General features: G+C 28.2%; 2 protein-coding genes across 2 annotated transcripts in view; one reads left to right on the top strand and one right to left on the bottom strand.

Moving 5' to 3' along the window:
- Nucleotides 1–12,719, top strand: part of LOC100162667 — a 24,913-nt gene extending 12,194 nt beyond the window's left edge. The window contains exons 2-10 of the mRNA XM_001944138.5: nt 5,694–5,738; nt 5,834–6,025; nt 6,106–6,259; nt 6,412–6,518; nt 7,066–7,223; nt 7,957–8,200; nt 10,192–10,301; nt 10,393–10,539; nt 11,372–12,719. Coding sequence (XP_001944173.2) covers nt 5,694–5,738; nt 5,834–6,025; nt 6,106–6,259; nt 6,412–6,518; nt 7,066–7,223; nt 7,957–8,200; nt 10,192–10,301; nt 10,393–10,539; nt 11,372–11,962 — 1,748 coding nt within the window. The 3' untranslated portion in view covers nt 11,963–12,719. The remainder of the gene's footprint in view (nt 1–5,693; nt 5,739–5,833; nt 6,026–6,105; nt 6,260–6,411; nt 6,519–7,065; nt 7,224–7,956; nt 8,201–10,191; nt 10,302–10,392; nt 10,540–11,371) is intronic.
- On the bottom strand, nt 12,444–22,824 carry LOC100164754 (integrator complex subunit 8). The gene is made up of 16 exons (XM_001944083.5): nt 22,495–22,824; nt 20,600–20,813; nt 20,268–20,489; nt 19,922–20,123; nt 19,615–19,839; nt 19,276–19,533; nt 18,093–18,339; nt 17,876–18,015; nt 17,590–17,700; nt 17,321–17,471; nt 16,999–17,241; nt 16,694–16,937; nt 16,466–16,584; nt 15,964–16,118; nt 15,716–15,898; nt 12,444–12,599 (listed from the first exon to the last, which is right to left on the bottom strand). Exons 1-16 carry the CDS (start codon nt 22,610–22,612, stop codon nt 12,477–12,479), a joined length of 2,955 nt encoding a protein of 984 aa, XP_001944118.2. The 5' UTR covers nt 22,613–22,824; the 3' UTR covers nt 12,444–12,476.

Genomic DNA, 22,824 nt, shown 5'->3' with positions numbered 1-22,824 from the left:
CCTACAAATTATAATTACAAGTATTATATTAAGATCTGCGGCAACTGCGCAGTCACTGGGAACTGGTCAGGGTTTTTTTAAGTGCACTTGTACCAAAAAATGTGACACAAAGCGATGTGTTTGTAGAAAAAATTAGGTATTGTGTAACTCTAAATGCCACATTGGCCTTAAATGTACAAATAAATAAATAATATGACTATAATTAGTTCATAATTCAGTAAAATAAAATATTTTAATATATATTTTAAATTTTAATGTATTTTATACTTTAACGGATATCAAACTGAAATTGTATAGAATAACTAGATATTCTATGAAATAACTAGTTAAAGTACAATTTTCATATATTATTTCATACTTTAACTAACATCCGTAGGTAATTCATGAACTACCTAGTTATTTCATAAAATAACGGAATTCAACACTTTAGATGTAACACATACACTATATTAAAGTATATTATTGATAATAATAAAAATTGAAACTGTCAAGATTTTTGAAATATTTTTATATATTCAAAATACACAAAGTTGTATTTACCACTTGTGCAACCGTATTAGAAATTCAATTTTAAATTTCTTGAACCCAAAATTAAAGCTTTTATCATAATAAATTTAAAACAAGTTAATAATATGGGTACCTATAGGTAAATGACATGTAATACTTCTAGCAGCACCAAACCAATATTTTAATCAATGGCCGAACGGTATATTGGATACTTTAACGGACTGTGGACAATTTCAAAACTAACTCATTATTATGCAGTTATAATAAGATATTATACAAAATATTCATGTTTATTAACCTGTATCAATTCACAGACAGAGGGTTTATTATATTTTTTTTTCCTAGGTTTTTTAGAAAACAAATAAAAATTATTTAGGTATTTAACCTCTTTACTTTTTATTGTTCTTTAAAGTTTTATATTACAAATGATAATGAGGTAAAAATGAGTAGGTGTTCCTATTCTATGACCTATATATGTATGTGAAGAATGAAGATTACGTGCCAAATCCATTTTACTTTTAACTAGTATGGTTACTAATTACTTTAGTGACTAATTATTTCTGAAAAACAACATTTTACACAATAAACTTTAATACATTTTTATATTATTATATATAATTTTTAAGTACTGCTTACTTTTAAGTAGTTTAAGAGATACACAGTTCTAATATTAAACTAATATGTTGTACCGAGGTGAGTGAATGAATAAAATATCACAATATTAACTATAGGTACTTATACAATTACTGCCGAGTTCTGTCCGGCTTTTTTTAGATTCCGTAGATTTTACAATGATTGAATGATGTGCGTCAAAAAACGTTGTATTTGACCTCTAAAGATACTCTTTACATCAGAAAAAATATTTTAGTTTTCAATGTTAAAGTTAGTTTTTGGTCCCAGTATTTTTTTAAATAATCGGGAAAAACTAATTCAAAATTACGGAAAGATTGGAATATATTTTATGCAACACCAGATATCGATTTTATTTTATTGTTGTAATTCAAAAATGAATAACTGTAAATACTTGAAATTTTCATATTAGTATATGAATATAATTTTAAAATTATTTTAGCTCTTTTCGCCAATAATATTGATATATTTTCTTGGTAGAAAATCTGGAAAATATAATACATAAGGTAGTTCACATGAATTCTTATTCAGCAGTTTAGAAATATCCAAAACATATTTAATGCCGTCAAATTCACAATTTTTTATAGACATTTTAAGTTTAAATGTTTACGAAATAGGATAGGTATTTAAATAAAAAATAACGATTTTAGTTATTTTGTTGTACCTAATTAAAAGTAATTATTGTACTTTTTAGTAACTTGCAATTCGCAAGTAATAACTATTATTGACTGGGTAAACACAATGATATTTTCAAAATATTTAGATAAAATTTAAGTTATTTATAGTTTATAATATCATGAAAATATATAATATTGTCCAATTCACAGTGTTCAACAAACTATGTTACGTCAACTTTAACTTATCAGTTAATAACATCTAGTAATATTATATATTTATATGGAATAATATTATTATACAATTTATTACGCAATTTGTAACAAGCCATTTGTTTTTGACAAAAATCAGTTCAACTTATCGTATTACTAATCCGAATAATGTAATTATATTAATACATTTATTATAATTAATCCTTAGAAATATAGGCTGGCAGACACAGTCTAGACCAAGGTCTACACAGACTCAAAATCGTTTTTCATATACCTACAAATTACAATGATTACATTGTTATTATAGTAACCAACTCAATGAGTGACAATGACGATTGACGAGCAACACTCCCCGGTCACCGTTATTGCGCATCATTGGTTTACCTCGAGGTTTACCTGTTACAAAATAATATACATTGTTTGCGCACATTTTTACAATATTAAAGGCATGAAAAATATTGAAAATCATATCACATATTTATATATATATAATAGGTATACCTATTTTAAAAGAACCTATATATTACCATATTCTGGTTGAGCTTGAAAATTCGATAATTGTATACATTTTTTTTTATTATTTACATAAATATAATGAGTATAATAGACCTACCTTATAAGTTATAATATATAAAAATAATAAATTGGCTTATTCATTTATATTTTGAATTATAATCATATAGATTATAGTTATAATAATGGACATAAATATTTTACAAAAAAAAATCAATGGATTGGTCGTATTTACGACTTACGAGTCAACCGTACACTTTAGTTTTTTAATCTAGTCGTTTATATTTTACATTTTTATACTATATAAATAGGTACCTATATAATGCATACCCAAATATAATCGTACTTTACATTTATTAATATTTACACATATATAGTAATTATGTTACATTCGATCGTGTTACATTAACAAATTAATTTGTATATTACCTATATGAAAACATTATATCTTATACCATTTTGTTAAAACACAAAACGAAAAATGTTCATCAACATTTAAAAAATACTATAGGGGAGAATAAAAAACAACGCCCTTTTATTGCGTGTTGTAATGTTTCAGTAACTTTCTGATATAATATAACTATTATATTATTTTATCTAACATATACTATTTTGATACCTAATGAAAGTTTTCCCCCAATACATTAGGGAGGTATTAGATCATAAATTTGGCTGGGACAGATTATAAATCATTTAGTCATTGTTATATAATAAAAACAATAAAATAATATCCCAAGCTTTTAGGTGGATTAACGGTATAGGAATATTCGTTTAATTTAGTAAAGAGTAATTAAACATTATGACTGTGCGTATTTTACTCTGCAATGCTTCGTCTCGTGAATAATATAAATACTTCATTAATTTATAAATCACATTGATTCGATACCTAGGTACTCTAATTATGTGCGGTCAGTGGGCAAAGGGTAGCCGGTAAGTGACCTGTAAGTTACACGGTTTCGGATTGAGCAAAATGTGTCCAAGAGGAAAGGCTGGATCAAACTGACTATACCTATATCGATGGAGGTGAGCTCGAGAAGTTGAGTAGTTTGTGCAAAAGTTTGTTAGATATATCTTGTCGAATGCTTTTTATCGGTTCATCGTGAGTTTGTCGGTCGGTTAATTATTTTTGTCAGTTGAATCATCTTGGAGTTTTACGGTCTCAATGTATGCGGTGTAAACGAATTGTTGGGGAAATTATTTTCCTGATTTTTATCAATATTGTGATCTCAAGGACATCGGTCTTAGAGCTTATCAATTGTATTGGCTACTCAGGTAGTCAGGTCCTCATGAAATTAATTTTAAATATGTAATACATCTAATATATATGAATTTAAACATTTTTATTAGGTACTTAAGTACTTTCCTATATAATACCTCATAAAGAAAATTAATGTCAGTGAGTTAATTAATGATTATACATAAAGGCTACATCAGTGTTTTCATAAATTTTTAAATATTATCCTATCTGTTTTTGAGTACGCTAACGGGAGAAGCCGAAGCACAGTATTATAATAGTCACATCGCATCAGTGGCGGCTCGCGTGTATAGTTCAAAGGCTTGTATCATACAACCATATTAATATGTCATGTAAAATGTATCTTCGAGTAGGTACTATGAATATAAATCGAGTAACTTATAACTGAAAAGTAAAAAGAAAAATAGTTATAAATGTTAAAATATTTCCTAATGAATAATATAGTCGCATATAGATATTTAAGTATTCATTTATATTTTATGGTTCGACCTAAAGTATTTTTACATATAATATTATTAGTAACACTATATAGTACCAAAATCGTTAACTGCATGTTTTTCCACTAAAAAATTAATGAACAACTACTACAATCATACTTTATACATTTTTGAATAACTTTTTTTTTATGAAAGAGCAGGTAAATTGTAATGTGTTTTTTTTAGAATTTTATATCTGGTAACCTATAGGCTATAACCATATGTATATTATTTATCAAGAGATTTAGTCATGGAAATGCATAACATAGAAGAATTTGTCGCTCTTGCAATTTTTTTTAAACACGATATGTTCAATATGATTACAATTTTTACATAAACATAAACAATAAGAAACATACCTAATCAGTATTTCTAACCAGTATTGTTTTTGGTATAAGGTTCTGGGTTATATTATAATTATATTATTATTTTATAATTATACATTTACCTCGACATTTACCTATTTATATTTAGTTTTAAAATGCAGTTATTGCCCAATTAATTATTCGAACATACCCTCCTCTGGGCTCCAATATTAAAAATATGTTTTCCTCTTTTACAAAAAAGAACAATTATAATATATATTGCCTATTTTATAAATTTTCAACCATACAAAGTTCACTGTTGGAATTTCGTAAATTTATATTTTCCAAATTATTGTGTGAGTTATTATCACTTAATTTTCAAGTTGAGACTAATATTATTGTAACACAGAGAAAAAAAATGCCATCAAAATACATTTGGATTCTTTTAGAACAACAAACTTGTAGTTGTCTTTTTTATCTATGGATTATAGTATTATGCATGGTTAAATTCTGAATTAAGTGTTGGGGGTGACCGGTCATTTCAGCCCATAGGAAATTAAAACATTGCAAAAACTGAAAAACAAATGAATAATTATGCGGATTATAATGGATTTTCTCCATTTTTTTTTTCATTAATTTAAATCGTAAGTCACACAAATATTTACTTTGTACGTTTTTTGTTAAAGTGCCTTTGACGTATTATTCAATATCTCTTTTTTTCTTATACAAAATATGTTTCACTTCACATGTTTAATTGCGGCTACAAAAGTATAACACCTCACAATTTCTTTATGAACTGCGATTTATATACATAAATAATGTGTATAGGATGTACGGGTATCACTGTATCAGACTTAACCAAATCTATTTTATACTTGTCTCACTGCAAACACTCACTATAATACCTATGTGTTATCGACGACTTGATATAGGTTATCTTCTTTATTTAATCTCTCCAATCCTGCAGTGTACTGCGTTATTTTCTGTCAGCAACAATAGGTTTTTACGATTTTTTTTTTATATTTGTAAACGACTCCTCTTTATACCCCGTAGCTATTGTTATATTGTGAGGACAACTTGTTTATATTTAAAAAAAAGAATAAGCATTGATTTATAAAAATACACTGCACGAAAATTTAAAAGCTAGATTTTAAACTACAATGTTTTTCTTTTTTTTTAGGTATCGCGGTGTTATTAATAATTTCAAAAGAAGTATTTGGATTAGGTAAATATTATATTATATAAAATATTTTATGCTGCTATTGGATACAATATTATAATATGCCAATTTTTTTTTTCCTATCAAAACTAAAATTGTAGATTCGGATCCAATCGATGGTAATGTTTCATTAACAACTACTATTAATTATGATATACCGGTTCAAGACATGGCGGCCGACACTTTGATGGGTAATTCACCGTGTCAACAGTTTGAAACAGATTTCGAGTTCTACTCTCCGGGTTATCCTCAACCTTATCCCAATAATACAGAATGTATCAGACTGTTAGAAGGTGGGTGATCAGGAATTATATTTAAATCATTTTAAATTCGTTTTAATTTTTTAAACAATAATGGAGATTATTTTCTCTAGCTGGCCCTGGAGAGATTATTGAACTAGACTTTAGGGACTCGTTTACCATTGAACCAAGTATTGGGTGTAAACATGACCACCTGGAAATTCGAGATGGCCCGTACGGGTATTCAGTTCCAGCGTCTTACTACTGCGGGAATCAGTTCCCACCGAAGTGAGTATTTTTAATTTTCTAAATTTAAATATATTGCTTGAACACAAATTACAATACGGTTATTATAGCCTCGTTGGACTTGTGCGTAATGTTTTGCACACATAAATATACATTATAATAATATATTATTCGGTATTATCCTTCTTTTCTAGAATAATTTCATCGGGCAAATACTTATGGTTGAGATTTCGGTCGGACGAAAATATTGAATACGAAGGATTTCACGCTGTTTACAAATTCATCAAGAAACCTCCACCAGGTAAAACAATAATAATTCATACTCCGTAAAGTGTTATCAGCATACGTGATAGAAAACCGTAAATGTAAATGTCTTTAGACTATGAAATACTCACTGTATAAAAATATGTACACAGGCGAACGGATAACGTTGTACGACATCAATATATATGACACACTTTTCCAATGTTTGTCGTTTTCTCAAATAGTCGACCATTTATTATAATATTATATGTAATACGATATAGTAGGAGTGTAGGACGTACCATCTATATATGAAAATCCTTTTTGGGGCTTAGTGCATAATATTATCTTTACGAGCCATAGAAAAATTTGCCAACACTGTAGTTGGTAATATATTAGTCGCATAATGTGTCCAATTAACCAGCAACATTGTTTGTTCGTTAATAAAATAATATGGTTCGTTTGTTTGACTAGACTCTACATACCAAACAAATGTAATCAATGTTGAAAAAAAATACCATGTTTCTAATTTCTATATTGATAATTAATGGCATAAAATCAACATATGTTTTGTGTCTAATTGTTGTGTTGATCATATTTTGCAGACATAGAGAAATCGGAACTTCCGCCGTGTCGCAAATTTGTGGAAGGTTCACAGGGGTACATAAATAGTACGGAGGTTGACGAACTAAAGAATAAAACCCTCGTGAACCAAGTGCCTTTGGACTGCATGTGGATAATACAAGTAAAACCGGGTTGGAAGGTAATAATTTTGTATTTTAGACACGCGTATATACTAACCCTTAACAATTAGCACTGTATTTAGGCACACGAATATATTAGGTGGGTTTAGCTGATGGTTGGGGGAATCGTCCAAACTTTTTGAATAGAAAAATGCTTCTGTTGTGACGAAATTATATATGAGACGTTGACTAGTCTCTCTTTAATTTTGTTAATACCTAAAGTTTACTCGATATATCTCTTCTAAACTCAAACTGGAATGTTTTTTTAAGTACTTATATATTTCCACTTTAGATAATATATTATACAGTCAATAGGGGAATATAGAAATTTCGTTTAATCGTATAGGTACCTACCAAAAGTTGGAAATTCATATTTTAATAAACGCTTTGACCTAGTTTTAGAAAAAAAATTCAAATAATCTTAAAGCTTTTTAGTATTGAATATGATATTGGACAAGCCAGTCTCACGTTTTTGTCACAGCGGAAGGTCTGAAAACTATATTCTTTAACCGACTAGAACCACCTTAATTGGATTTTTAAACCTTAACTTTTATTTTGAAATCATTTTTGAAAAATCAATTGTTGTATGTCTTGGTCCGGAAAATTGTCTTGTTGCGCCTACAAATATATTACCTAACTTATATAAGTAACCAACACTAGCCAGCAGCTATATATAATATTATGTTTAGGATCGGCTAGATGACGTGTGTTCAACATAATTATTCACTCGAAACCATTGTATATTTATTTTAGATTCAGCTTAACTTCAAAGAATTTTCTTTAGAAAAACCCAACGATTGCGGATTGAACGTAGTGGAGATTTTCTCAAACCGAACAGACATGGCTTCGCGGCTCAAGGTGTTTTGTGGATCGATAGCCGAAATGGTTCAATCGCCGGGCAACACGTTGCACGTGCGATTCTTGGCAGAGGGGAAGGGAGTGAAATCTAAGTTTTCGGCACTTTACACTGCGTACCGTACCAAGACTAAAGACGAAGGTAAGATGTTCTAACATATTATAACTATATAGGTAAGTAGTAGTAAACTAGTATAAAGGGCCTTTATTAAAGGCAAAAGGTACCTATATGCCGATATACCTACCTATATAGATGCACATCATGTTGCATATTGCAGCACATTATGATGGGTAGTTTAAGATCAAAAAGTTTCTGTGAATATTATTATATTATAGCGGAACCTACTTACCTATATGTCTATATTGTGTATCACTTTGATAAACGTCATACATACACTTGGCAATTTGGATAAATGGGATGTGATAGTTTTGTAATTTAATACTCGGTTGCACTCGAATAATATACTAGCCCTTGTACCAATAATAGGTAGGTAGGTACCGTTCGAAAATAATTGTTATACAGGGACAATAGGACATAATAGTTACCTATCAAATGATATACGCGTATGGCGTTATGTCTGCAAGAGTCTTTAAAAAACATTCGGAGAGTTTAGACTTTTTATACTGTGTTTTACCAGTGATATGTGGGTTCTAATATAAAGTATCTTTAGCACTTAGTAAACGCTTCTGCGGACTTTCCGAAAAAAAAACCCTCTGCCTTCAGTGGGGTAATTTATTAGTTGTCAGTGATAAAGAAATGCAACTCGTGTTAAGGGGGTCGGAGCCGGTTCGTTTTTTTGTACAAAATCATGTCTTAGAGGAAAAACTCTCACGTCCTGTAGAAGAGTCGGATTTCGTTATTTTTTTTTTTATTCAAAAGTAGAGAACATTTTGTAGGTGGGATCAAAGTTCGATTTTGAAAATTATAATTATAGAAGCTGGAATATGCATTTGAATAATGCACGATATTTGTTCTTTTTCAAACGTATTTTTCTGTTATACTATTTAAAGTAAAATAAAAACTCGAGCTTTGATCCGACGTGCAAAAACTTATCATCTTTCAGATAAAAAAAAATAACCGAAATCCGAAATATTATATCAACGAGGCATGAGAGTTTTTCCTGTAAAAGCATTTCTGTTCATCAAAATAGTGCAATATAGTCATCGAAGTCAATCACTGTCTTGTGCATTCGCGTACGTTAATATCTTTATCTGTGCGAGTAATTATAGCTCACTCACACTAAAATCGATTTACGTATTCACACACATGCACGTTCCACGCGAGGCCTGTACAACATGTGAATTAAATTGCATAAATTTTACTCCTTGATAAATGACCGGCACCGACACCCTATTAAGGGGGGAGGTCACTCCTATCCTTTACATACAGGGAATTCCAATAAAAGCGTAAAAAGACGCTACGGTAAAAACCATTTTGATGAACCTAATTTCATCCGAATGTTTTCAAATAAAGTTTTTTGAAACTGTAACATCGTGTACTAGGTATGCTTCTTGAACAATAGATTTGCGAAGTGAGGTTTTAAAATATTATCATACCATTTCGAATAAAAAAAAAAAAAATTTATTTTTAGGATAGGTGTGGCCCTCTCCCTTAAAGCAGGTTTACATTAGAGCCCGAACACAAACAAATGCTACAGAACGAACCAATGTAAAAATAAAAATAATTAAAAATTGTCTATAGCCGAACACGAATGAATTCATTCGTTCGTGTTCGGTCTCTAATGTAAGCCCACCTTAATAAAATACTTGAATAATTATCTTATTATTCTATGATCACGCCTCTGCGTTTAGAACAATAGGCATAACGGTAGATTATAATTTAGACATATCTATATAAACTGAGCTGACGACATTTTAAGTAGGTATTTTAATAGCTTGAAAATATTAAACATAATGTTTATCGGTAGTTTTTCAATGAGAATCAAAATAATCCCCCCCACTCTCCCCATCATAGGTAAATCGGATAATTTTGTAAATTTACGGCCATAGTCTGATAAATTATGCCACCGTCTTTTTAAAAGGATGTCGCAGACTATCGTACAGACGTTTAGTTGTGAGTTTATGTGTCACTTATCGACCATGTCTTAACCGATCCGAAACTATATTTTACAGCGTGCGGTAATGATCAGTACGATTGCGAAGACTTAACATGTATTGCGTCCGAATTACGTTGCAATCAAGTGGAGAATTGTCGTTTTCGATGGGACGAAGACGGGTGCCCGGTTCGTATTTAATCGTTAATATTACTCGACTTATATTTAAAATTTTAACAAAATTTGTTTTATAATAGCTATTGATTTTTAATTATTTCAGGAAGAAGACAACAGATTGATGCAACTATTTTCAAGTTTTGATATAATAGTGATTTTGGTAGTGTTTTTTTTAATCCTGTGCGGCATGTGTTCAGCATTCATTACCAATATTGTCCGAAAACTTGTGCACGATCACCGAATTATAAAAGTAGGTTGTATTCAATCGTTTAACTAACAGATAATGTAGATTTTGCCACAATATACATGCTACCTACCGTGCAAATGTGAACAATGAGATATGTTGGGATATGAATGTATACGATGTCCACCGAGATATTGTAATAGTCTCTATTAATAATAATTTTTCCAACTAGTAGGTAGTTAAATCGTCATTGGGTATGTCACTGTAATATATTGTAAAATTTGAATTCAATGACAAATCATTGTCATCTACAATCTATGTTATACTGTACCTACTACCTATAATAGGAAATAATAATATATATTATATAGGTATCTAACACCTACGCATTGTCGAAGTTTTCTACGGTAAATATTTTATAATTACAACCCCACTACTAAAACTATTGGATGAAAAATTTTTATCTTTGGTTTAAATATACAATTTTGTCCAAATTATAGCTTCAAATGCCTATACAAATTGTGTCTATGTATTTTTGATACTATTTTACGCAAATACCTATACCAAGTTTTTCAATAATTTTAAAAAGTAATGTGAATTTTAAACTTAAAGTTGATGGTTGGTGAATTTATAGAGCTCATAAAGGAGATGACACACAAAAAATAACTCATTGTAGAACAAAATTCATTGCTCTACTCAGTAGGTACCTACCTATCTAAAATTTTTATTTTCATGTTACTTTTGAGAATGACAATGCATTAGAATACCATTGTGTGCATAGGTGATAACTGATATACCTTGTACCTACATTATAAACAAACAAGTTTATAATATTAAGGTATCTAACTATGAGTTTCAATTTAATCAATTTATTATAATTCAAAACTTTTTTTATTAGGAACATATGCGCCATTCAAGAGAAGATCATCTAGATCAAGTTGGAAGAATAAATGTAACAGACGAACAATCACTTGAAGATTCTGGTCCACAAGGACATGATTATCCACAAAGTGACAACAGTAGTCAAACCACTAATCTAATCCAGAGCAAACATACTAATAACATATCTAGTTCTGATTGTTATGTTCCATCGGGTGACCTTATTCCAGTGTTAATGAAGCATGACCCTCCTCGCCTTTATCCTTCTGTTGAAGACGAAGAAGGTGATGGATTGATGAGTTCCTATCCAATAACGGCTGAAACTAAAGATATTGAGTGTCAAACTAGAGAGAGCCTTTTTGACACTTCCGTTGTACCAAAAACTGCTGGTCACTATAGAGTAAGACCGTCAGAATCACCTTTCAGACAACCATTAGGATTTTCTACTTTTGGATATCGAAAAGATTCAGATAGTTCCGCTGATGCAAAGCCATCAAAATTTAGGGCCGAGGCCGTTATTGAAATGGATAAGTTTTCATCTGAACTAAGTCAAAGACCTTACAGTATTGAATCAACCAAATCAGCTCCAGACGTCATAGTTATGCACTGACTAATATACAATTGTATACAATATTACTATTATTTTAGTTAATTAAAGTAAGCTTGTTGTTAAGAAAAGCCAAAAATTAAACAAAATGCTCAAATAATGAATTGGACTAAAATAAAAATAATTAATATGATAGTCGTGGGAGATAATGTACATTAAATCTGAGTACAATTGATATTTTCAAAAAAATAAAAATAAATATTTTTAAAAATTGTTCTGAGATTTTACAATTACAATATTGTTCAACCTCTAGAAATCTATATTGTCTTATGTTCTGAGTGATAACTGGAAACAATTGTATTAATTTAAACTATTTAAGAATGTCACGTAAATTATTCCTATTTAGTAAGTATCAAAATGTTTTTTTTTTTATCACCAATTTACTTTATTATGTTTATTAAAATTTAAACATTACATAATTACAATCAATGTCCATTTTTTTGTGTTTTTTTTTAGAAATTTATATGTATAAAATCAATGTATGTATTATTACAGTAGATAGACCTTAGTTAATTTTTTATGGATGTACATATTGCTGTGATAGTGCTCTTAAAAATTTTAGTTTTCTTATATTGGCTGCTTCTCTTTTAATTTCTTCATTATTATTTGCATTTAACTCCAACGCACCAATTGTTTTCAACTATATATGTAAAAAAAATAAAAACACTCCATTTTAAATAGACATACGTATAAAATAAAAAATTGTACTTTCAAAATGTATATAGTATTTATATTACAATATATTATAATATGTATATTATATATTATACCAAGGGTCTTTTCAAATTTAACACTCATTAACTTGAAAATTATTAAAACTTTTTTTTTTAAATATTTTTTATATAATTTTAGTCATGTCTTAATATTTTTGAAAAATATTATATTTTATTATAATAGTTTTTTTAATTTGAGAATGACAACAAATTTTTAATTTAGTTTCTTTATAATTTCCAAAGCAGTATATTTAACCAATTATTTGGTATATAAAAATCAAATTTTTTAACAAGTCATTTATTTAAGCTATAACTTGATAATATTTAAACTCTGGATGAACAGGGAAGGAGTGATACATTAATATTTTATAAAATATTGGTCCATTAGTTTATTTGAACTTTAAATAATTATAAACTAATTAAATTTAATAATCAAAATTCTATTTTTTAAATTGAAATAATTTAAAAATATTCTGCTTTGGAAAATGCAATTAAAAATGTACGTTGTCATTCAGAAAAAACAAGAACTTAATCATAACTATAATAAAATTACAAAAATATGTTTAGTAGTGACCTAAAATTATGTAAAAAAATATTTTGTAATGAGTTCTTTGATAAAAGAATCACTCTGCACGAGTACAAAACAAATAACTTGCAATAACGAATATTCTTTTCTCCTCAACAAATAATTCCATTCACATTTTCTGTCCAATTAAAAATAAATATACAGTGGTTCTTCAAATCTCAAAGGAACTAAAACAAAATTCAAGATATAGAAGTATTTGAGTTAAAGAAATTTACTTTTAATTTAATTTCAAAGAAAATATGTAAGTATATAATACAGTAAGTCCTCGTTTAACGTTGAGGTTAAGTTCCTAGAAAACACCAAGTTAAGTGAGACACTATTGATATGCACATAATTGGAATGTGTTCCTGCTAATAACTTAATAACGCAGTAGATAAAATAAGAAAGGTAATAATAATTAATAGGGCCCGGAAATTGATGATCTAAAAATATATAAAAAATTCACGAAAAAAATGCATAAAATGACATAAAAATGTTAAAAAATGACACGAAAAAATGATATCAAAAATGTATATTTTACTCAAGTTTAGCTATTGAATTTGATTTTATGTTAATTAAATTTGACTGTAACTCTGAATCGGATAGTAAATCTAACACATATTCAATTGATACTGCGTCGTTTTTATTGAATTTTGTTACGACATTTTTTATGGTATCAAAATGTTTGCAATAATAAAACGCTGCATTTAGCCATGTTCCTCATCTAGTAAGTACTGGTTGCGACGGTAATGGTATAGTAGGCGAAATTTTCTATATTTACTCTTGAAGGCGCTTTTAAAAATATTTTTTCCCATTCGAAATTAGTTGATATACTTTGGGGAAATATTTCCTAATTTCCTCTGCTACTCTATGTAATGCATGTGCCACACATGGTACATGCAACATTTTAGAATAAAATACTTAAATGAATTTACCCGCTTTCACCATGTGGTGTCACTTAAAAAAAGCAATACGTTCTCATGTTTTATTCCATTCGGCCAAATAATGTGAAGTGCTCTATCAAAAAGTTTAGAAATAGTGCTATGGTTAACTTTTTCTAGAACATCAGTATGAATAAGAAATTGTTTTCCTGGATGATTAATTGATTTCAATGTCACTATGACAACATTTGCAACATAACGTCCTTCTGCGTCTGTGGATTCGTCAATAGACACCCAAATGTTTTTTTTCTCTACATATATTCTAATTTTTTGAATAGTTACTTCATAGCATTCATGGACGTAACCTATTCTTAGGATTGATTCATCGGGAATAATTCTATTTGTGTATTTTTCCAAAAAATGTTTAAATGCATCATTTTATAATTTTTGAAGAGGAATATTCGCAGATATTAAAGCATGGCATAAATCGTAATAAAAAGATGACTATCGAACTAACAATGCTGTCAAACTCAAATTAAATGAGTAACGAAGACATACAATTTTTTCAAACACTGGTTTATGTCGATTGCGATTATCCGGTATCATTAACCATGATAACCGATTTTAAGCACATGGGTGTCGCGGGCCTAAAATAGTATCTGCCTACAGTTTATTAAATAATCGTAGATCGCGACAACAAAAAAAAAAGATAATGAACGTTGGTAATCGACAAGCTAATAGAAACTGCATGTGTTACAATAAAATGTAACTTTCAACAAGAAAATGCAAATATATGTAAAAAAAAGTACAAAAATGAATAAAATGCACCAAAAATACTAAAAAATGACCGTGAAGCATAAAATTCCCTAAAAATGTAAAAAATGTAAAATAAAAATTGTACCATTAAATTCTATACTTCATAAATCAAATTTCTGTATAAACGAGCATTAAATGTGAGCATTAGAAAAAAAAATGCAAATGCATCGAGTTCCAGGCCTTAATAATTAATAAGAACATTGCACATAATATGCATGAAAACTGTATAGCGACAACAGGAATAGTGTCATTAAACAAGTTAATACTTATCATTCATCCATTAAACGAAGAACTAATATACAAAATATTACTGTCATATAATATTATGATTGTAACCCCGAGAATTAAATTATTGCTTGTCCGGAGGACGCCAGCTGTACTAGACATCACTCCACTCAGAATCCAAAATGATAAATTAGTTAAAATTACTTAACTATGTGTGCAGTACAATATGTACTATTGACAGATATATCAAGTTTGTGATCATAGATTTTTGTAGCTGAATTTTGTAGGATGCCTAAAGATTGAATTTATAATACCATTCATAATCTCTGATTACGTAGAAAACAATAAATATTATACTTTTGTGTACTTTTGTCTACTAAGCTAAAATTAAATTATTACTATGAAACTTTATGAGTTGTCGGGGAATCATCTATTTAAGTTTTCGAGTTAACTTTAATAAAACTTTGAATAAGAGTGAGTGGACGGATAATTAAGTAGTATTATCACTATTTAACATAAAACCAACTAAATTATCAATGAAAATATAATAGCTTACAAGCTTTTGTCTATGTTCCTGATGATTTAATTTAGTATGCCAATATATAAGGAATTCCAACAAACTTATATCCCATATATAATCATAATATTCATCCAAAGCATCGCATGAATTTGTCTCAGAAGCACATTTGAATGCAGCTCCATAATCTATTTCTTCTTGGAATAGACATAATATTGCTGCCTATAAAAAAAAAATAATACAACTTTGTATTATTTAAAACAAGTTTATACTTTAAAGGTTATTACCTGTGTAAAATTTTGCATTTGCATGCAACATTTCATCATTCTTTTATAAACATAATCTTCTATCATTGACTTTAAAACCGGCCGTGCAAAGTAATCGCTGACTATAACAATGGCTTCCAGATACCATTTCATTGCAGAACTGTAGTGGCCCATTACTACAAATTAATAATTAGTAATTACACTCTTCGAATTGTTAATAATATATTATGTATTATTAATTGAAAGCCAATTAAAAACTACAAATTATATCTTCAGTCATAATATTGTCAATAAAATTGAATAAAATTATTTTTATTAATTAGATATCTATTATTATTAATTTGAATTCTAATATCTAGAATCTAAATACAACTTGGTATGCTTAATGCTTATCTTAAAACTTGACTTGATTACATTATATATATGACTAAAACCAAAATAAAAGATTGTCCAAAATGAAGGTTTAATACAAATTGCCCAAGATTAATATACAACAAAATATAAAATATAATCTTAAATTTACCATATTGCAGATCGCCTTTTAGTTTCAATAAAATTATATGATTTGGATGGTACTTGAGTGATTCGGTTAGTACAATTCCTAATACTTCCGTTATATTTCTTAGAGGAATATTCGTATTGCTAAAAAACAATACATTTTTTAAATAAAATCAATAAATAACTTGATAACTTAAAAATCAACAAATAACTTGTACAAAGCATCATATAGATATTAATATATTAAACAAACTTGGGAACGACTGGCCAAATATTGAGGAAAGGCATTATAAGGTCTATGGTAGATTCATCTCTAAGAACATTTTGAATTTTTACTAATAGTGAAAGAACTATTTGAATGGCATTTTGGTCCCTTAAACTCAAAAATACACGAATCATGTCATTTTGGCTTAGTACTCGGTTTTGAGTACATTGAGGATCACCATCTAAGGGTCTTTTATTAGTAGCAGAATAACCATAATCAAACACTGGTAGAACTACAATAAAAATAATAATTAGTAATTACACAACTAAATTAAAAACATTTTCAATACTTACTTAAATCCCATACTTCTTTAGAACTTTTTTTAGTACCTTTATATTTGTTAACATCAAGACAAGTATAAGCAATAGCTAATGGTAATTTAAAGCAATTATAATGCTTTTTTGTCAAATATTCCCATTCACCAACATTTAATAGAGTTAATATACATTGTTCAGCTATTTCTTGACGTGGTATTAGATTATCACTTTGTACAAATTCTAGGCATTGCTTACAGCGTTCCACAAGATCTCCAATAGCTATAGAATTAAAAACATTTAAACTTTTAAGTAACTGATTATAAACAAATTATTATATAATATTTACTATAATACTAACCGAAATTTTTGAATTCATATTGGAATTGAAGCATTTCAGTATATAATCCTTCCCATGAAATTAATTGTCTAATTTTGGAGTACATAATGTTATTATTAATTTTTGTTTCGGTTTCAGCTTCTCGTAGTAACAGTTTTGCTCTTTCAAAGTCCTAAATAAAAAATTATTTATAACCTATTATTATTATTATTTTTTTTATTTATACACGCCAACACATGTATACACAATACATAAAATAAACATTTATTTAAATTAATAATTTGACTTACATTTAACTTTATCATTTCTTTTGATTTAGCAATTAAAATAATAACCAAAAATTTAAATAATCCATTAGGTAATCCAATTAAAAGACTTTGCAAAGGTAATGGAACTTGCCACTGAAAAAAAAAACAATGGTAAGATGATGTTGAAGATAAATTATATTTATTATACAATATATTCAGAACAAATGATAATAAACTAATATAATATATCACGTTTATTTGCAATCGTTAATATAGAAACATGGTTGAAGATGAAAATCATTTTAAAATACTAAAACTAACAACTCACTTCATAATTAATATCTAAAATACTAAACATTGGATCCACATCCATTTTGTGTAATTGTTGTAGTAAGTTACGTAAGTTGCTCGAATCATATTCAATACTTATTTTGTTTTTTAATAAAACTTTTTGTACATTAGGGTTATCTAAAAACAAAAAAAATAAAACAAATGGTATGAAAAAAAAAGTAGTTAAATTAATATATAAATAAAAGTACACATACTTATTTGAGTGATTTTTAATCGATTCAAACGTTTAGACATATCAATATTAACTGTTGGTATATCTTCAGGTAACGTTAGTAATTTATGTATGTCTTCATCGCCAAATAATTCATGTATTTCTTCATGTCCATCTTTTAAAATATCTTTTACCAAGTTCTTAGGACATTTTAGTAAAACATTACACACAAACATTTTTATGTTTTTTCTAAATTTTTTATCTTTAATTAGCGTACAAAGTTTTATATCCTAGAAATTAAAAATAAAATCTGGTTAATAATGATTATGAATATGCTAAAATAGTAAAATATATATTATAATTTATAATTTATATGGTACACATCATATAGAATGTGTTCACTGAAACAAAGAACTCTCGGGTAACTCAGTATTCTGACCAGTGATCAAAGTCTAGTTAAATAATTTTTGAAACAAAGAAGGGTATCTGTACTAAATTAAGTTTTACCCATCCCTAAATTATTTCATTTTATGCACAATTATACGCAACACATTATTATTTACTAAATACTTTATCACCATTTATTTTTAACACTTGGCAATGTATAACAAATTAAATATTATTTTAAATTAATTTATCAATTTACACTTGAATAATATAATTCATTATCATTTTATAAATTCATGTTATTATCATTATTATTTTTTTAAACAAGCAATATTTTAATTGGATTCTTTATACTCTATCGAGGTTAGGAGTGCCAAGAAGCAAGAGCGAAAACTGGTCTTTTCCATGCATGTCTCTTGGTACGGGGAGTGCTGCGGTGTGCCGACACACTGTGACGCTGCTTATACTAATGCTTATTCTTGTACAGGGGGGGGGGGGAAGGCCCAACAGTTGTCAGCGGCTCAGTATGCATGCACTAATTTGGGCATTCTTAACCAGGACAGGGTATAGTATAAGACATTTTTTCATGTACGGATGGAACTTGTTGCTCTATTTCTCGGCACCTTGGTAATTTCTTTGCCGGCAAATTAAATGCATCCCTTAAATTGTAATTCAAACCACGGGGTTAAAAAGAGAACCCATTACCTATTTCTCATCTATTGCATCAAAATATAATAGCAAAATTTGTTTTTCAAGCAAATAAATTTTTCCTGAATAAAGTATAGATACTTATAAATTATAACAGATACCATATTTTTAATCAGTAAGTAATAAATTACCTTTAAAAATATTTCAGGACCTCTCAGGTTAAATTTAATTTTTGTAACATAATCTTCAGGAGGTAACAACACAATTTCTCCAGAAGTTACTGATGCTCTTCGAATAGCATTCATTGTATGTATATGAAGTAACATGTCTCTTGATGCAGTGAATTTTCCCAAGGATAACATGGAAGCTAAGTCAAGTTCTAATGAGTCTCTTAAAAACATTGGAATCTCCATAATTTGGTTATCAGTTTCTAAAATTTTGAGAATTCCCTGTTCAGAAATAATATCAAATAATCATACTCAATAATATAAAAACATAAATAAGTAATGTAAATAATACAGTTTACTTACATTATATTTGGTTTGGGTACAATACAAAAATTGCATTAATAAACTAGATTTTTCCGTTATTTCAGATGAACAGGCTGCACAAAATCCATTTAATTCTTCTAGTTTTATTTTATGAAATAAACTTGGTGTTAAGTTCATATTTAATTTTTTACACTTTTTAAAATAAATACCAGCTTCTTCATATTGTGCTTTAAAGAATTTATACTTTGCGTAATCATACATAATCTAAATATTGGTTAAAAATAAAAATAATTTAGGATAGTATTTTATAATATTTAGCATGATTTAATATAAATAATATAAATACCTGAGAAAGAAATTCAGCTGATGACACAGTAAGGCCTTTAAACCAATCACAAGATAAAGGTTTTAACTCATTAGGAGGATTAAATGTGTTTATTGTTGGTATTGTATATGATGATCTTGTCAAATCTATAAGTCGTAGCAACATTTTTTCACTAAGTTCACTTTGCATCTCTAATTTTAATAGAACATCTTCATTTCCATCTCTAAATCAACAGTAGTATAAAGGTAAATATGTATAGTGTATCAGTGTATATTAATTGTACGAATAGGTTTGTAAATAGAAAGATCTCAGTAATATTTTAAGAATCTTTGTATACATTGTACCTATATAAGTATATATAACTCACTGTACAGGACCTAGAGTAAACGATGATTTTTTGGATAATGTATAATTTATAATAACAGTTAATGTCCATCGATGAAATAGTGCAATAGCAAATATTTGTTCATCTTTTAACTGTGATAAATCTTCAATTAAGATGTGAGACTCAAAATCAATTAAATTGAGACCATTTGATACTAAATCTAAAAGGTCTTGGACAAATATTATTTGAAGACTTATTGGAACACTAAATAAATCAAATTAATTTTGTTAGTAATAAAAATAATAAGTATATAGGTATTTACTAAAATATAAATTTTAAATTTAAACAAGTAATACCAACCAAAACAAAATTACCTGGTTTGTAAGATGTTTAGGTCCCATTCCCAAAAACTGACAATTTTCATAGCCAATATTTTTAAACATTCATACTTTTTACGTTTTCGATATTCAATTTTTTTGTCAATCCTTGAGTTATCCATTAAATCGTCAATATCAATCAGTGGTAAGTCTTTTGGCCTCTCCATGGACGAATAAAGAAATTTTATTAGTAGTTCTGTGGCACTAGGATCTGTATCAATGAAATATTATAAGTAATCATAAGGGCTCGGATTTCAATGCATTTGCATCTTTTTTTAGGGATGTTTTCCAAGCTAAAAATATGTTTCAAGTACTTCGCGTTCTAACCACAAATTTTTTTTTGCATTTTAGCGGATTTTATTCTTTTTAGGGCATTTTTTGACGTTTTTAAAACATTTTATATTTTTTTTAGAACATTTTTGACCTATTTCTCGAATTATGAATAAAACAATTGACTACATTGAAATATAAGTACTAGATAGTAGTATAGTACTTTTGAACTATTTTAACTTATTTAACATCTGGTAATCCGGTTTTAAATTAGACAATCTTTATGTCACACCATCCAATTAGCCGATTTTATTGCATACAACTAAACTTTTATCGGAGTATTTTCTTATCGAGTGATAATATTATATTGGTGGTGCGCGTGACCAATTGTCGGACGTGTTTAGTTGTGTTGCGTATTACGTCGAAGGTACCTACTGCAGGTGTATTTCACATGTTACACATTTTACGTATATTTTGTAATTTACATTTTATATTTGTATAAACAAAATAAAGATTAAAATTAAAATGCATAAAGTAAAGATGCCATGTTTGGACCGACTTCGTGGATACGTAAGAGAATATCGTAGTGACGTGTTTTTAATGGGATGGTCAAATTTTAGTTTGTAAAATACTTGTAAAATATGTGAGTTGAAAGTTGCCACTGACAAATTCTTATAGTACAGTATAATGCAAATATAATTTCATTTTTTAATAATCCATTTTTTGATATTTTTAGAGCATTTTTTTAGAGTTTTTAGGTCATAAACGCTTTTTTTTTTGATATTTTTAGGCATTTAAATCCGAGCCCTAGTAATCATGTAGTAAAAAAAGCTTACAATTTTGTCTGCTTACAAGTTAAGGATTTTTGATAAAAAAAGTACCTAACCTAAACTAATTAATTAATAATTAATATCTTTATTTTATTTATATTCACGAAAAATGTTTCATATACCTATTGTTCAAAACAAATATCTAACTTTTCATGAAAGGGATATTAAATTAAATATTTAAATTTTGTCATATAAATTAGGTAAATAAAAACAATTAATATTTTTAATTTTTATAAATGTGGGATAAAACAGTTGAGATCTACATCCCCCATTTTAAATCACTCTTTAACTAGGTAATCACGCTTTTATCAAACATTTATAAAAATTCAAAATATTTATTGTTTTTACTTGAAGTGAGCCAATTCCCCAGGATGTGGGACATATACAATATGACATATGGACATACTATAGACTTCCACTTAACTTAAAGAATAATTTCATAGATTCAATTAAAATGCAGCATTTCTTGCAATTGTTGAATTGGAAATCATACGATTGAGTCAGAGAATAGATTTTTACTAAGTTTAAACCTTTGCACTTATAATTTGTTTTCCATACAAAACACATAGCTGACTTTAAATAAAATACATCGAAGTTCAATCTGCGTGTTATGTTTTACCATAACACATAAATCAAAATCTATAACTACCTACGCTAGTACAAACCAATAAAAAACTGATAATCTAGTGTACTTATTTAAAATAACTTTAAGTAAATTCATTGATCAATAGTTATTGACAATAGTAATTTACATAAATTAGAAAGAAAAATAAATACTATCTATGTTCATACCTGCATGAGAGTTGTTCAAATGTTCTTCAAGGAGAGATGGTTCGATGAGAAATTCAAACCAAAGTTTTGTGTTAGGTGCGATTGGTATCATACCTGGGCGCAAAAGATCTACGTCCATGTTTAAAAGCAGTCGAGAAAATTGTCTCACAAACCTATATCTGAGTGTTAATGTTCAAGGAAATATTCATCTAAACGAAAAATTATTAAATATGTTACAATACTTGAGAAGTTAGGAAATTATTAACATTTTCAAATTTTCAATTTTGTTTACAATTTAACATCAGTCACGCTCTGCCATACAAAGCCGCTTTGAGTTATGTTATGGCATAG

Source organism: Acyrthosiphon pisum, chromosome A3, assembly GCF_005508785.2.
Source record: "Acyrthosiphon pisum isolate AL4f chromosome A3, pea_aphid_22Mar2018_4r6ur, whole genome shotgun sequence".
NCBI classification, from domain to species: domain Eukaryota; kingdom Metazoa; phylum Arthropoda; class Insecta; order Hemiptera; family Aphididae; genus Acyrthosiphon; species Acyrthosiphon pisum.
Note: the sequence above shows the minus strand (reverse complement) of the source record. Positions and strands in the feature narration are given on the sequence as shown.

Bases quoted from the DNA above. Each gene is read 5' to 3' on its own strand.
- LOC100164754 (XM_001944083.5), bottom strand. From the start codon at position 22,612: ATGGACGTAGATCTTTTGCGCCCAGGTATGATACCAATCGCACCTAAC. The intron at 20,490-20,599 runs GTAATTTTGTTT...TGATTTATTTAG, and splicing joins CTAAACATCTTACAAACCAG to TGTTCCAATAAGTCTTCAAA. The intron at 19,534-19,614 runs GTAAGTAAACTG...ATTTCTGAACAG, and splicing joins GTACCCAAACCAAATATAAT to GGAATTCTCAAAATTTTAGA.